Source organism: Labrus bergylta, chromosome 8 (assembly GCF_963930695.1).
Source record: "Labrus bergylta chromosome 8, fLabBer1.1, whole genome shotgun sequence".
Taxonomy (NCBI): Eukaryota; Metazoa; Chordata; class Actinopteri; order Labriformes; family Labridae; genus Labrus; species Labrus bergylta.
The window spans coordinates 15,749,211-15,762,655 of NC_089202.1; the positions used below are offsets into that span (position 1 = coordinate 15,749,211).

General features: G+C 41.0%; 4 protein-coding genes across 4 annotated transcripts; 3 read left to right on the forward strand and 1 right to left on the reverse strand.

Moving 5' to 3' along the window:
- The first annotated feature begins 965 nt into the window (after window positions 1-965).
- On the forward strand, window positions 966-2,579 carry LOC109996299 (trypsin-1-like). The gene is made up of 6 exons (XM_020650358.3): window positions 966-1,118; window positions 1,378-1,528; window positions 1,631-1,881; window positions 1,976-2,112; window positions 2,222-2,323; window positions 2,422-2,579. The coding sequence occupies exons 1-6, from the start codon at window positions 1,079-1,081 to the stop codon at window positions 2,467-2,469; spliced, it is 729 nt and encodes a 242-aa protein (XP_020506014.2). The 5' UTR covers window positions 966-1,078; the 3' UTR covers window positions 2,470-2,579.
- A 1,632-nt stretch (window positions 2,580-4,211) lies between these two features.
- Window positions 4,212-5,800, forward strand: LOC109996301 (trypsin-1). The gene is made up of 6 exons (XM_020650359.3): window positions 4,212-4,357; window positions 4,602-4,752; window positions 4,855-5,105; window positions 5,200-5,336; window positions 5,446-5,547; window positions 5,646-5,800. Exons 1-6 carry the CDS (start codon window positions 4,318-4,320, stop codon window positions 5,691-5,693), a joined length of 729 nt encoding a protein of 242 aa, XP_020506015.2. The 5' UTR covers window positions 4,212-4,317; the 3' UTR covers window positions 5,694-5,800.
- A 1,968-nt stretch (window positions 5,801-7,768) lies between these two features.
- LOC109996297 (trypsin-2) lies at window positions 7,769-10,189 on the reverse strand. Its single transcript, XM_020650355.2, has 5 exons — window positions 10,033-10,189; window positions 9,790-9,943; window positions 9,436-9,695; window positions 8,278-8,414; window positions 7,769-8,144 (listed from the first exon to the last, which is right to left on the reverse strand). Exons 1-5 carry the CDS (start codon window positions 10,070-10,072, stop codon window positions 7,992-7,994), a joined length of 744 nt encoding a protein of 247 aa, XP_020506011.2. The 5' UTR covers window positions 10,073-10,189; the 3' UTR covers window positions 7,769-7,991.
- Window positions 10,190-11,017: 828 nt separating this feature from the next.
- Window positions 11,018-13,408, forward strand: LOC109996296 (trypsin). The gene is made up of 6 exons (XM_020650354.2): window positions 11,018-11,171; window positions 11,332-11,488; window positions 11,767-11,865; window positions 12,008-12,174; window positions 12,846-12,982; window positions 13,067-13,408. The coding sequence occupies exons 1-6, from the start codon at window positions 11,054-11,056 to the stop codon at window positions 13,217-13,219; spliced, it is 831 nt and encodes a 276-aa protein (XP_020506010.1). The 5' UTR covers window positions 11,018-11,053; the 3' UTR covers window positions 13,220-13,408.
- The last annotated feature ends 37 nt before the right edge of the window (window positions 13,409-13,445 follow it).

The window sequence follows — 13,445 nt, forward strand, 5'->3', positions numbered from 1 at the left end:
TTTTGTGGTTATCTTTCTGGGATAACTTTGAGACACCCCTGGGTCCGCACCTGTGTCCCAATCCCCTCCCCCCCCCACCCTTCCTGACGCGTTGTCCATCTGTATATACAGTCAATGGTTCACATACATCTAAATATAGAATGACTCGTGTACCTGTGCAATCTGACCAGAGAAACACAAGACAACTTTTTTTTAAAAACTTGGTGGATTCAAACATTTGACAAAATCAAAATTGTATGCCTATGTCATGATATCTTGGAGAAAACTGAATTTAAATTTTTCAAAACTACACACTGAATTGTAGAAGAAAATGTTGCAGAAAAGTAGTGTGACAAAGGTGTCCTGGCAAACTGTTAAAAAAAGTTGAAGTATTTTTTAGAAGAATTGGCGCAATTGGTGCTAAGACAGTAAATGTAATTTACTGTTTAGTAATATTTAATATTGATAAACAGATTATCATGTATTTTTCATTTAAATCACAATTCTGTAGGTAATCAAAATCTGATCAATAAAAAATGAATGCAGTGAATAAAAAACAATATTTGTGTCTGATTTGTTATTATGAATTACTATAAAAATGATGAATGATTGTAATGTATGAATGTATTTCAGCCAGATGCCTCCCCGTAAAAACTGCACATACTCCTTTTTATTCTTGTGTTTTAAACTCCAACAGAATACAAAATGTCCATCCCTTCTGTCCTCACACTGGGTAAAATTGGTGTCACTTACACTGTAATACAACTTTATATAGAGCTGTGAGTGTTACTCTATAAGGTAAGGTGTGTGAAGAGGTATATTGGATCTTATTATTAATAAAAACATAAATAAGACAGAAGTTATAGAGCGATATTACGACTTCTAATTTTAATTTTAAAATGAGTTGACTTCTGAGTCGTCCTAACTTCAGCCATGGGAAGTGTTTTTAATCTGATTGATCCCAACATCCTGCTGCAGTGATGTGATTGGCTCTTCAGTGACCAATGAGCATGGTCAGAGAGCAGGGCAGCTCTCCTGACTGTGAATATAAACCAGAGCTTCAGGTAAGGTTTCTCATCGACAAGATCACTCAGCAACCATGATGTCTCTAGTCTTTGTTCTGCTCATTGGAGCTGCTTGTGAGTGTGAACCTCTTTCCCTTTCAGGCTTAGAGTCTACTAACCTTTATCCCTGAACTTTATCAAAGCCTATCCCAAAAGGGGTTTTGATTTGATGACGTTCAAAGTGATCTCTAACCATCCTCAGTTCTCCAATGAATAATGCAGACTTGGGGTTTAACGAAATATTAAGGAAAAATACAAAGTAGCCTTTATTTTGTGGAGAATGTTTGACATCTTTAAACCAACAACTAACAAGTGGATATGTGTGCATTTTCAGTCGCCATCGACGACGACAAGATCGTCGGAGGGTATGAGTGCACCCCCCACTCCCAGCCCCATACGGTCTCTCTGCAGTCTGGCTACCACTTCTGTGGAGGCTCTCTGGTCAACGAGGACTGGGTTGTGTCTGCTGCTCACTGCTACAAGTCGTAAGTACATTCCTCATGTTTTCTTCAGGTGTTTGCAGCTTCATTATTTATAATCATTTCTGTGTGCTTTTTTCTAATCCCCCACTTCTCTTTCTTTTTTAGTCGTATTGAGGTTCGTCTTGGAGAGCACCACATCAGGGTGAACGAGGGAACCGAGCAGTTCATCAGCTCCTCCCGCGTCATCCGCCACCCCAGGTACAGCTCCTACAACATCAACAACGACATCATGCTGATCAAGCTGAGCAAGTCCGCCACCCTCAACCAGTACGTGACGCCTGTGGCTCTGCCCACCAGCTGTGCCCCCGCTGGCACCATGTGCAAAGTCGCCGGCTGGGGCAACACCATGAGCTCCAGTGAGTAACTAATGCTGCATTGACTTCTTAATCTGTAGGTCTGTAATGCATTGTAGCTCCATTTTGATCTCTGCATTTCTCTGTTGATTCTCAGGTGCTGACGGCAACAAGCTGCAGTGCTTGAACATCCCCATCCTGTCCGACAGGGATTGTGATAACTCTTACCCCGGCATGATCACTGACGCCATGTTCTGCGCTGGATACCTGGAGGGAGGCAAGGACTCTTGCCAGGTATGTCATTTAATGTTCAGAAAGAAATACAGGAATAACTATGTGAATTATCTTGTTTGACCTTTGAAGGTTTATTAAACCTTTGAAATCCTTCACTCTCTGTTCTCAGGGTGACTCTGGTGGCCCCGTTGTGTGCAACGGTCAGCTGCAGGGTGTTGTGTCCTGGGGCTACGGATGTGCCGAGAGAGATCACCCCGGTGTCTACGCCAAGGTACACCTAAAATATCTCTTCATAATATGCACAAGTGCCCAGTAATGAGTCATCACTGAAGCTGTTGTGCTAAAACCTTGTTCTGTCTCTGTTTGTAGGTCTGCCTCTTCAACGACTGGCTGGAGAGCACCATGGCCAGCAACTAAGTGATCAAAGTTGATCATCAAGTTCAGTCAACAGCTCAACACCCTGTCTGTTCATGTTCCATCTTTTTGTACTGGACACTATGACAAATAAAAAAAATGAAAGTACAACACTTGGGTCTACTTTGTGACATTATTTCCCAGGACAGAAATTAAAAAGTTAGCTCTCTTTTACAAATCTGAATTGATTCTTTCTTGTGACTTTTTTAATACAATGACTGAGATCTCAGATGAGACAGGACAGCAGGTTCAGATTGACCAAATGGCAATCTCATTTATTTAAAAAAAAAAAGCCAACATATAAGTCTAAACAACTGCAGTACTTTTAGTGTCCACATGAGGCTCATTCCAAAAACCAAGGAATCCCCATCAAGTCCCAAATTAAAATGTCGATTTTTACAGAAGAAATACACCTTTAGAAATGGTTTTGGTCTCTATGGTTAAATTCTTCATCATTTAAAACTGTGCAGGAGTTGGATTTTTGATGACTCATTAAAATCAATTATATTAAGGCCAAGAGTAATTAGGCATAATCATGGTCAAGGCATTAAAACATGAGGAGTTTTTTTAAATTATTTATTTCATGCTATAAAAGGTATAAATTGACAAGATCTACAGCTCTGATAATAAATGTAACTCCTTAGGCATCGTGTAGAGGAGAAACGACGAGAGGAAATTTAAAAAAAAACTAAAACGATTCATTGAATTTCTTTAACTGTGAGTGTCAAACAGACACAATATTCACTCTGGTGTGGACTGCAGAGAGCTGAGGGATATTTGCTTTTTTATCAGCAAGTTACATTAATGAAATGTGTTTTTGTTAGCAGAAGCGACGGGATATCAACACTGAGCCCGTCTGCGCAGGCTCTGGCTCTCAATACACATTATGTTAGCGCCCGTCAAGGGGCTATTTCTAACTAATCTTTGTACAATGGGAGGAGGTTGAGGCGCATTGTCCATCTGTATATACAGTCAATGGTTCACACACTTCTAAATATAGAGTGACTCATGTACCTGTGCAATCTGACCAGAGAAACACATGCCAACTTTGAACAAAAAGAGGTGGACTCTAAAGTTTAGCAAAAAAATAGTTTATCTTAATAATCTTTGGAAAACAAAAGTGCACTAAAATCTTTGACTTGAAGAAAATAAGTAGGGGACGTATTGTGACAATATGCTTTTGCAGAATGTTAAATCATTTATGTTTTTATATCAGGGAGATTGGGAGCCGCTGGTTTTAAGATGAATTTCTTATGCTGCTTAATAGGAATAAAATTTAAGAGCTCATTATGTGCTTTCCTTTTCTGAAGGGTGATAACAACTCAATGCTGATGATGATATTGGAGTTGATGAAAAAACAAGTGACAACTGGAGTGTAATGTAAGACTGTTTTTCCAACACAGGCTTGACACTACAACCTGCACATAACCTTTTTATTCCTGTGTCTTAATCACAAGTTTTCTTAACACAATACAAAATGTTCATCCTCTTTGTCATCATCTCACTCCACATAGAACAACTCTTACTACTAAAATATTAAATGAGGGCTGTTAAAAGGCAAGTTGTGTGAACGGGTTCAATGTAACACCCTGTTTGGATAATATGGGTGTTTTAATTTTACAAATACTTAAAACAGAAGAAAGCAGATCTATATTCAGAATTTCCCTTCTGATTAACAAAACCTGCTGACACCACAACTATATTATCTTGCCACCTGCACTTTTTCCTGCTGCAGTGATTGGCTCTTCAGTGACCAATGAGCATGGTCAGAGAGCAGGGCAGCTCTCCTGACTGTGAATATAAACCAGAGCTTCAGGTAAGGTCTCTCATCGACAAGATCATTCAGCAACCATGAGGTCTCTAGTCTTTGTTCTGCTCATCGGAGCTGCTTGTGAGTGTGAACCTCTTTCCCTTTCAGGCTACGGGTCTCCTGAACTTTATCAAAGCGTTTTTGATTTGATGACGTTCAAAGTGATCTCTAACCATCCTCAGTTCTCTAATGAATATTGCAGACTTGGGGTTTGACTAAAACTTGAGAAAAATAGATATTCTTTCTCAAAGTAGCCTTTATTTTGTGGAGAATGTTTGACATCTTTAAACCAACAACTAACAAGTGGATATGTGTGCATTTTCAGTCGCCATCGACGACGACAAGATCGTCGGAGGGTATGAGTGCACCCCCCACTCCCAGCCCCATACGGTCTCTCTGCAGTCTGGCTACCACTTCTGTGGAGGCTCTCTGGTCAACGAGGACTGGGTTGTGTCTGCTGCTCACTGCTACAAGTCGTAAGTACATTCCTCATGTTTTCTTCAGGTGTTTGCAGCTTCATTATTTATAATCATTTCTGTGTGCTTTTTTCTAATTCCCCACTTCTCTTTCTTTTTTAGTCGTATTGAGGTTCGTCTTGGAGAGCACCACATCAAGGTGAACGAGGGAACCGAGCAGTTCATCAGCTCCTCCCGCGTCATCCGCCACCCCAGGTACAGCTCCTACAACATCGACAACGACATCATGCTGATCAAGCTGAGCAAGTCCGCCACCCTCAACCAGTACGTGACGCCTGTGGCTCTGCCCACCAGCTGTGCCCCCGCTGGCACCATGTGCAAAGTCGCTGGCTGGGGCAACACCATGAGCTCCAGTGAGTAACTAATGCTGCATTGACTTCTTAATCTGTAGGTCTGTAATGCATTGTAGCTCCATTTTGATCTCTGCATTTCTCTGTTGATTCTCAGGTGCTGACCGCAACAAGCTGCAGTGCTTGAACATCCCCATCCTGTCCGACAGGGATTGTGATAACTCTTACCCCGGCATGATCACTGACGCCATGTTCTGCGCTGGATACCTGGAGGGAGGCAAGGACTCTTGCCAGGTATGTCATTTAATGTTCAGAAAGAAATACAGGAATAACTATGTGAATTATCTTGTTTGGCCTTTGAAGGTTTATTAAACCTTTGAAATCCTTCACTCTCTGTTCTCAGGGTGACTCTGGTGGCCCCGTCGTGTGCAACGGTCAGCTGCAGGGTGTTGTGTCCTGGGGCTACGGATGTGCCGAGAGAGATCACCCCGGTGTCTACGCCAAGGTAAACCTAAAATATGTATTCATAATATGCACAAGTGCCCAGTAAGGAGTTATCACTGAAGCTGCTGTGCTAAAACCTTGTTCTGTCTCTGTTTGTAGGTCTGCCTCTTCAACGACTGGCTGGAGAGCACCATGGCCAGCAACTAAGTGATCAAAGTCGATCATCAAGTTCAGTCAACAGCTCAACACCCTGTCTGTTTATGTTCCATCTTTTTGTACTGGACACTATGACAAATAAAAAAATGAAAGCACAACACTTGGGTCTGCTTTTTGTGACATTATATCCAAGAAGAGCAAAGTTCAAAAACTTTGCTCTCTCAAAAATCTTTTATTTTTATTTTTTAATGCCTGAGTTTCCAGCTCAACTCTTTTAGTTTTTCCAATGAATGCAGTCTAATTAGAAACTTTTACAGCCCTTTTTGATCATTTTCAATGATTGTGTATTGTACAGGGTAAAGGTTGGTGGTGCCATCTTTAAAGTGCAGAGAAGTTAAATATCCAAATCTATCAAATTATTAATAAAGGGTATCTTGTATAATATATGACCTTTAAACTAAATTATGTCATGTGATAAATCACAGAGATTAAAGACAAAAGAGTCATTTTATTCCCTTTCAGATTGATATTAATTCATTTGGGTTTTAAAAACAGGAACAGAACGGTCTTTGGTCTGAATGTCCTGCTTAGAGTAAATTATGATGATGATGTAGCGTCTCCTTGCTCATAGGTTTAGATCTTCCATACATGAGCACACATTTGTCCACATCTAAAAGCAACATACGTTTTTCTTCTAAATACAAGCATTGAGTTTAGAAATATGCTCATCCTTTTAGCATTTGTCAGAAAAAATCATTTTCAAGAAAGAAATGACTTGAAGAATGTGTCTGAATTTTTTCCACATAACTTTGAAACAAAATAAACTTATAACAGAGAGGACATGCAACTTTTCAAATTTCTCTTCCACCAAATATGTGAAAGGAAGGACTCACTGCCAGGTTTGCAATACTGAATAGAAATATTTTGGAAAAAATTTAAAAAGCAGTATAATTCCTCTTCAGATTATTGTTGCATGCTGACATTGATGAATGGGCTGTTGCAACATCTGAGCTCTTCCTTCCCCGGCGTATAAAGCATTCTGCACTCAGGAGATGGGAAATCAAAATTAGAGAAGTATTCAAGTTCTTCAACCAATGACAAACTAAAAAATGAACAAAAAACACATTAAAACTATCCATGCAGATCTATTCACTTGTGGGCACAGTTTGTGTTTCTGTATGTATCTTGTATTAATGGAAACAGAAAGTTGAGGATGCAAAAGTCAAGTCCCACACTGTGCAGCGTTGAAGTGTAGTGAACCACATGGAATTGAACCAGAAGTTCAATCAAAGTACATTCAGCTGTAGTGTGCCTCATATTTCTCGCATGGTGATTAATGTTGTATTTTCTTTTTGGCAATTTCTGTGCAGTTAGTTACCGAGGAAAGACATGATTGAGGCCACAAATGGAAAGTAATATTTCTTATACTTTCTTATTCATCTTATACTTGAACCCATTTGACAAGCCCCGTCCCCTTTTTCATTTTGACCACAGGCTGTGCAAGACAATACATTCGTCCTAAGTTTTTATTATTGAAAATTATAAACAAATATTCTTCAAATTTGATGTACTCCAATTTGGGAGTGACCCTATTAAATAAGTCATCCTGCTCGCCCCCCCCCCCCCCCCCCCCCCATCCGACTGAACAACATTAAAAAGCTGACATTTTGTGCACCTTAACATGCATGGTTGGCTATTTTGGTTTGAATATGGTCTATAAATAAGTGGACACATTTGCAATACATTTTTTTAAGAAACCTTGTTAAGAATTCCTCACCACATGTCTGTTGGCAGTATGATCATTTTATAACAAAGTAGTTTCAAACCTCTTTTTCTTCTTCTTTTCTTTCTCCCTCTGGTGTTTCTGCTGTGGCTCAACATTTATTTAGAAGAAATTGGAAGCCTGCAAAGCTTTCACAGAAGCGTCCCCCACACTGACTCTGAGTTCGGGTTTGCTCACAGCTTATGTCATTTTATGATTGTTTTTGTTTTTACAGTGCAGTAACATTGACATTGTGATTATTTGACTTCAAGTATTCAGAAAATAGAAACATAGGTACCTAAAAGCATCTGTCCTGGGAGCAGATGGAGCACTACTGTATTGTCAACAATAATAAACACACTGATGCATCACAAAATGTTAGATTTTATTGATTGTGCCCAGACTAAACATCTCCCTCTCCATCTCTCTCTCTCGGTTTCTGTTTGTTTCTCTCTCTTCCTCCTCTGCTCTCCTGCTGCTCCTCTTTCTGACACTTCCCACCAACATCTCCTGTCTCTGTCTCCTTCAATTTCGCTCAACCTCTGGTTTCCCCTCCGTCATGTAGCTCTGTGATGGGAGATCAGAGCCTAGCTGTATCTGGTAAGAGTATCGTTGATCCAGGGCATCAGAGAGCAGACTTTGGTGTAAACGCCCGGGTAGTTGGGCAGAGCGCAGCCCTGCCCCCAAGAGACAATACCATGCAGCACCTCATTACACACCAAAGGACCACCAGAGTCACCCTGAGCAGGAAGGAGGAAGGGGGAGAAGAGAGGATTTAATGCCTTCCATTATCTTATACCATTAAAGGAGTATTTTACATCACCACAGACCATCAAACCTTTTTGGATGTGCTGTGTAATTGTGTGAAAGTACCTGACAAGCATCTTTGCCTCCCTCCAGGTATCCGGCACACACCATGCGGTCAGTGATCTTGCCAGGATAGGAACCTTCACAGTCTTTGTCAGACATGATGGGGACTCTCACACACTGAAGGTTGAACGGGTTGAACACTGCGGATAAGAGCAGGAGAGACAGATCATGAGGGGATGATGAAGTCAGTATTTGTTTTTACCTTAAGCTGGCAACATCAGCAAAGAAAATGAGACTTATGTGGCTATCTTCAATAAAGATATGAAAGAAGCTTTTAGCACTATGTCAGGTATTTAGACATGTGTTGCATATTTACTTATAACCTACTTGTAAAAATGAAAAAAAGAAGAAAAAAACATCTTTGAATGAAAAAAAAAAAAGCCAAATGAATAGCTGAGGAGTGCTTCCTCACAAATGAAGGTTTCAAAGACACGTGCTCTTTGGATTCAAGGAAAAATCATAAAATCAAAAAGTTGACTTGTGGCGCATGCCCTGATGAAGACTAGCCCATATATTCATTTTATTTGTTTTGGAATTTTTCGGTTATGACTCATTGACCCCCAAGCAGAACTCAAGTCTAATCTGTGGGCGACAGTTGGCAAGCGATCCACATTTTCTACCATGCTACATTAGCTAAGCTCTCGAAAAAACTGCCAGCCTAAGTTCTTAATTAGCACATTTAGCACTTTGTCCCTCTCTTTCATACGCTAACAATCCCAACATCCACTCATTACAGCAAAGATATGACATATTGATTATAGATAGATACAATGATACAATATAGAGTAAATTGTTTTACTATAGTTTTGTATATATTTTAATACTGTCTAAATAAATGTTTATCTCTGTCGTTATCTTTGTGGTATCCCTTTTTTTGTCGGCACTTAAAGTAACTTCATGTCTCTCAGTTAAAGGTTAGACTTGGTTTGGTTGTCTTGTGTCCAAAGAATGTAACATTCGCTTTAAACAAAAATGAATAGTTATTCAAGGCTTTTTTCCCCAAAGCGTTCAGACCTACAGAAGGCCAGGAGTGCAATAATTAATCTCCTCTCATCAAAAAACATGAAACAAGAACATAAAAACACACACAAAAATGTATTTATTTAATTTATATTTTTACCCTTCTTATTGATTTTGAATGTCAATTACATGATAGCTCACCTTCATCTGAGTAGATGTTCCCCCATCCGGACACCGTACACATGTCCCCAGCTGTGGGGCAGGCAGTGGGCAGGGCGACAGGTTTGACGTATTGGTTCAGTGTGGCTTTATGGGACAGCTTCATCAGCATGATGTCGAAGTCCAGGGTCTTGTAGTCGTAACTCTCATGCCAGTAGATGGCATCGACAGACATGTACTGCTCTGTGCCCTCATTCACCCAGATGTGGTGATCACCCAAGACAGCAATCTGTGTGTAGGGGCTGGAATGGTGACGAAAACACAAAATTGGCATAAGTATCTAAAAATTTTAGTTTGTACTGAAAACTTTTAAAAAAATGTAAAAGTAATACAAACTTCTGCCAGCAGTGGGCAGCAGAGATGATCCACTGGTCGTTGATGAGGGAGCCACCACAGTAGTGGTAGCCAATATTGATAGACACCTGCCAGGGTTGACCATGTTTTGCACACTCGTAGCCACCCACAATCCTGTCATCTGTAGGGGCTGCAGCTGTTGGGTAAAGGAAACAAAAATGTTTTACTCATAATTGTAACAGTTTTTTTTACCCTGTATGACTGGTATATGCAGATTTGCTTTACCTGCAGCACCCAAGAGTGCGAGAACAATCAGGCCAATCATCTTGAGGCTAACTCAAGCCCTCCTACGACTAGACTAGATGAGTGATCAATCACTCACTGCATTTATACCTTAACTCCTCAGTGTCTTCCATGCACCACCTCCCCCTTTCTCAGTTACTCCAAACCTCCACCCACCCTTCAAATGTTTGTCCACTCCTCCTGGCCCAGTCCCTATCCCCCAAAACATAACCTTATCTTCTTATGTTCCATGTTCATTCTTTAGAGTTAATAAGTGAGCCACATCTTGCACATTTTTGGCTTAGGTTTTTTCAGTTTTTGACAGCTCATTTGGTAGATTTTCTGCACCGTCCCTCTAAACAAATGTCTTTTCTTTTCATCGGCTACACATGTGCGAGCAGCTTTTTAACAGACACTGCATTTATATTAACTATCCATTTTGTGTGGCTACATATTGTGAAATAAAACAGTAAGGAATGATTTAACCTTAAGCCATTAAAGCGTAAAGACTATTGAGTGCCGCCTGACAGAGAAAATGAAAAACAGGCTTCAGCAGGTTGTTTGTTTTCTTCTTCTGAGACCACAGATGACTTCTTTCTCACCCATCTTGGCTTTCTTTCAAGGGCGTCCAAAAGTGGAGCCGTAAACAGGCACATTCATCTACTTTTTTCTCAGAAACTAATGATTCACCAAATCTCTGCCAACAAAGTCTCCAGGCTGAAATCAAGCCGCTTTATAAATTGGAACAAGCCTTTAAATAAGTTAACTTTATTCCAGAGTGAGCCATGAGGGAAACATAAACAGGCGATAAATGTGTGGAGACCTTGGTCCACATTGTAAATAAGGTGCACAGATGACATAATCACAGGGGGTGTGCTACGATGGGACAGAAGTGGGCAAACAAAAAAATTGGAGCATGATAAGAAATAAGATTTGGGTTGACACTTAGCGCCAAGAGGGAAAACAGTGTGTGAAGACACAGATGGGGTCAACAGGAGTAGAGAGAAGAGGCGGGAGGAGCAGAATGAGCACAGTGGGGCTGCTGGGATATAAATACGAGCCGGGGAGTGTACAGGTGTCTTCTGAGCATTCACCTGACAACATGACACTGCTCGCTCTACTGCTGATGGTTGGAGCTGCTGGTAAAGATAGAAACACACACTTAGATACTGTATATAAACTTCATTTAGCACACACTTAGCCACATGTGTACCTTAAGCTCAGTGTCTGATACATTAGAATGGTAAGCTGTTTCTTAAAAACCCTTTGCCTCCTCATGTGTGTTTGTTTGTGTGTGTTCAGCGGCAGTTCCCCGCGAAGATGGCAGGATCATTGGCGGACAGGAGTGTGAGCCGCACTCCCGTCCTTTCATGGCCTCCCTAAACTATGGTTACCACTTCTGTGGTGGGGTGCTCATCAACAAGCAGTGGGTGCTCTCTGTTGCCCACTGCTGGTACAAGTAAGTATGTAGGCTACTGACTGAGAAATATTATGGACACATTACCTTCGGTTGTCAGGTTCCATTCCTCCCCCTACACGTCTGGATTCAATTGTATGCATTAGACTTCGTGGAGAGTTGAAAATAAATACATCAGAATCAGAAGTTGGAAGACTAATGGTTCAGTCAAGACAAAGCTTATAGAGTTGTGCAGTCTAAGTAGAATAGAGAAAGACTGAACAAACCAAATGCATTTTGGCCTTTCATATTTTGTGAGTGTATTTCTGCTCCTTTCTCAGTCCCTACGCAATGCAGATCATGCTGGGAGAACACGATCTGCGAACCTTTGAGGGCACAGAGCAGCTCATGAAGACAGAAACCATCATCTGGCACCCTAGGTGAGTGAAGAAATGAACCGTCCAGTGTGAGAATCTCTTTACATAATTTAACGATCCTCTTTTTTCATTCACTCATACATTCAGTGAAGAGAAACACAGTGAATCTTTGATATTACTTTACACGTACATCCTCTATTTGCAGTTATGACTATCAGACGCTGGATTACGACATTATGCTTATCAAGCTCTTCCACCCGGTGGAGGTGACCGAGGCAGTCGCACCCATTCCCCTGCCCACAGGCTGCCCAATGGGTGGGCTCCCCTGCTCTGTGTCCGGCTGGGGAAACACGGCCATGGATGGCGAGGAAGGTGCTAGCAAGATGCATTACATGCTCCCTCAATGTTTTATACATAGGCTTGCACTTTAGGTCACCAAAAACAGGATAGGGTCAAACACCTGCTGAGACAAAGTCTTAGTTTATATTTGCAGAACTTCACCATTCATACTCAAGTTTCACTCAACGTTAAACGAAAGAGCGTGTCAGTAGAAGGGAATGTTTACATGTTTTATTGGTAGATTGTAATCATTGGGAGGCATATATATATATGAAAGTGCAAACTGACCATGCCCCTTTTTTCCAAAATGTAAGACAACAGAGAGCCGCACCATCCACTAGCAGATCCCACAAATCCAACCCTTAGTGTTTATTCTGTTTATTCAGCTCTGGGCTTTAAAAAGGTCTCCAAATAATACTATAGTCTGAGAAACTGGAAAGAAATTGTGTTGCTCTTGCTAAAGAAAACTATTGAAAAACTAAAGCATAATTGTGACCCTTATTTGTAGTTTTTAGAATAGAAACTGAATATAAGTTTGAGTGGGAGTGATTTTGGCTTTGGGATGATATTTGCAGTCAGACTGAAGAAATGAACAACCTGATTGTTCGAGTTGTTGTTGGCAGTAGAAAAAAATGAATCTTCCCAATCTTCCTTTGATGCATTATAGATTTCTCATGTTTTATTCCCCTCTCTGTCTGTTTCAGTGAACATGCCGTTCCATCTGCAGTGTCTGGATGTGCCTGCGGTGGATGACGCGGTCTGTGAGAATGCCTATCCTGGTATGATTACAAGCAGGATGTTTTGTGCTGGATACATGGACGGAGGCAGAGATGCATGCAATGTGAGTTTTTTCAGTAAATATATTACAAAGTCTGATTGGACCCAGCGCTTTCTGGCTCACACGCTCTCTTCTCTGTTGTGTCAGGGTGACTCTGGCAGCCCTCTGGTGTGTCTTGGAGAGGTCTTTGGCCTGGTGTCATGGGGTCAGGGATGTGCCCAGCCCAACTACCCTGGAGTCTACGTCAAAGTGTGCGAGTTCTTGTACTGGATTGAAGACGTCCTGGCTGACAACCCCTAAAGAAATGACCCTTTTATCACTTGCTTTTCCTCCACCCGTTCCTCTCTATCCTCCAGCCTTTATGACATCTAATTTTCTTTTAGAGCCCTGACTTTTATTTCTCTCTCTCTCTCTGGTGACTCCTCTGAAGTGTTCTCAACACACATAAACCAGAATGAAGAAAACAAAATAAAAACCACTTGATGTTCACTTCTCATTTCCCTGACCCCAATAAATTTAACAACTT

Coding starts and splice junctions, on each gene's coding strand:
- LOC109996299 (XM_020650358.3), top strand. CDS start 1,079: ATGATGTCTCTAGTCTTTGTTCTGCTCATTGGAGCTGCTT. Junction 1,529..1,630: donor GCTGCTCACTGCTACAAGTC/GTAAGTACATTC, acceptor TTTCTTTTTTAG/TCGTATTGAGGTTCGTCTTG. Junction 2,113..2,221: donor GAGGCAAGGACTCTTGCCAG/GTATGTCATTTA, acceptor CTCTGTTCTCAG/GGTGACTCTGGTGGCCCCGT.
- LOC109996301 (XM_020650359.3), top strand. CDS start 4,318: ATGAGGTCTCTAGTCTTTGTTCTGCTCATCGGAGCTGCTT. Junction 5,106..5,199: donor GGGCAACACCATGAGCTCCA/GTGAGTAACTAA, acceptor GTTGATTCTCAG/GTGCTGACCGCAACAAGCTG. Junction 5,337..5,445: donor GAGGCAAGGACTCTTGCCAG/GTATGTCATTTA, acceptor CTCTGTTCTCAG/GGTGACTCTGGTGGCCCCGT.
- LOC109996297 (XM_020650355.2), bottom strand. CDS start 10,072: ATGATTGGCCTGATTGTTCTCGCACTCTTGGGTGCTGCAG. Junction 9,944..10,032: donor CGCACTCTTGGGTGCTGCAG/GTAAAGCAAATC, acceptor TTTACCCAACAG/CTGCAGCCCCTACAGATGAC. Junction 8,145..8,277: donor GAGGCAAAGATGCTTGTCAG/GTACTTTCACAC, acceptor CTTCCTGCTCAG/GGTGACTCTGGTGGTCCTTT.
- LOC109996296 (XM_020650354.2), top strand. CDS start 11,054: ATGAGCACAGTGGGGCTGCTGGGATATAAATACGAGCCGGGGAGTGTA. Junction 11,489..11,766: donor GTTGCCCACTGCTGGTACAA/GTAAGTATGTAG, acceptor CTCCTTTCTCAG/TCCCTACGCAATGCAGATCA. Junction 11,866..12,007: donor ACCATCATCTGGCACCCTAG/GTGAGTGAAGAA, acceptor CTCTATTTGCAG/TTATGACTATCAGACGCTGG.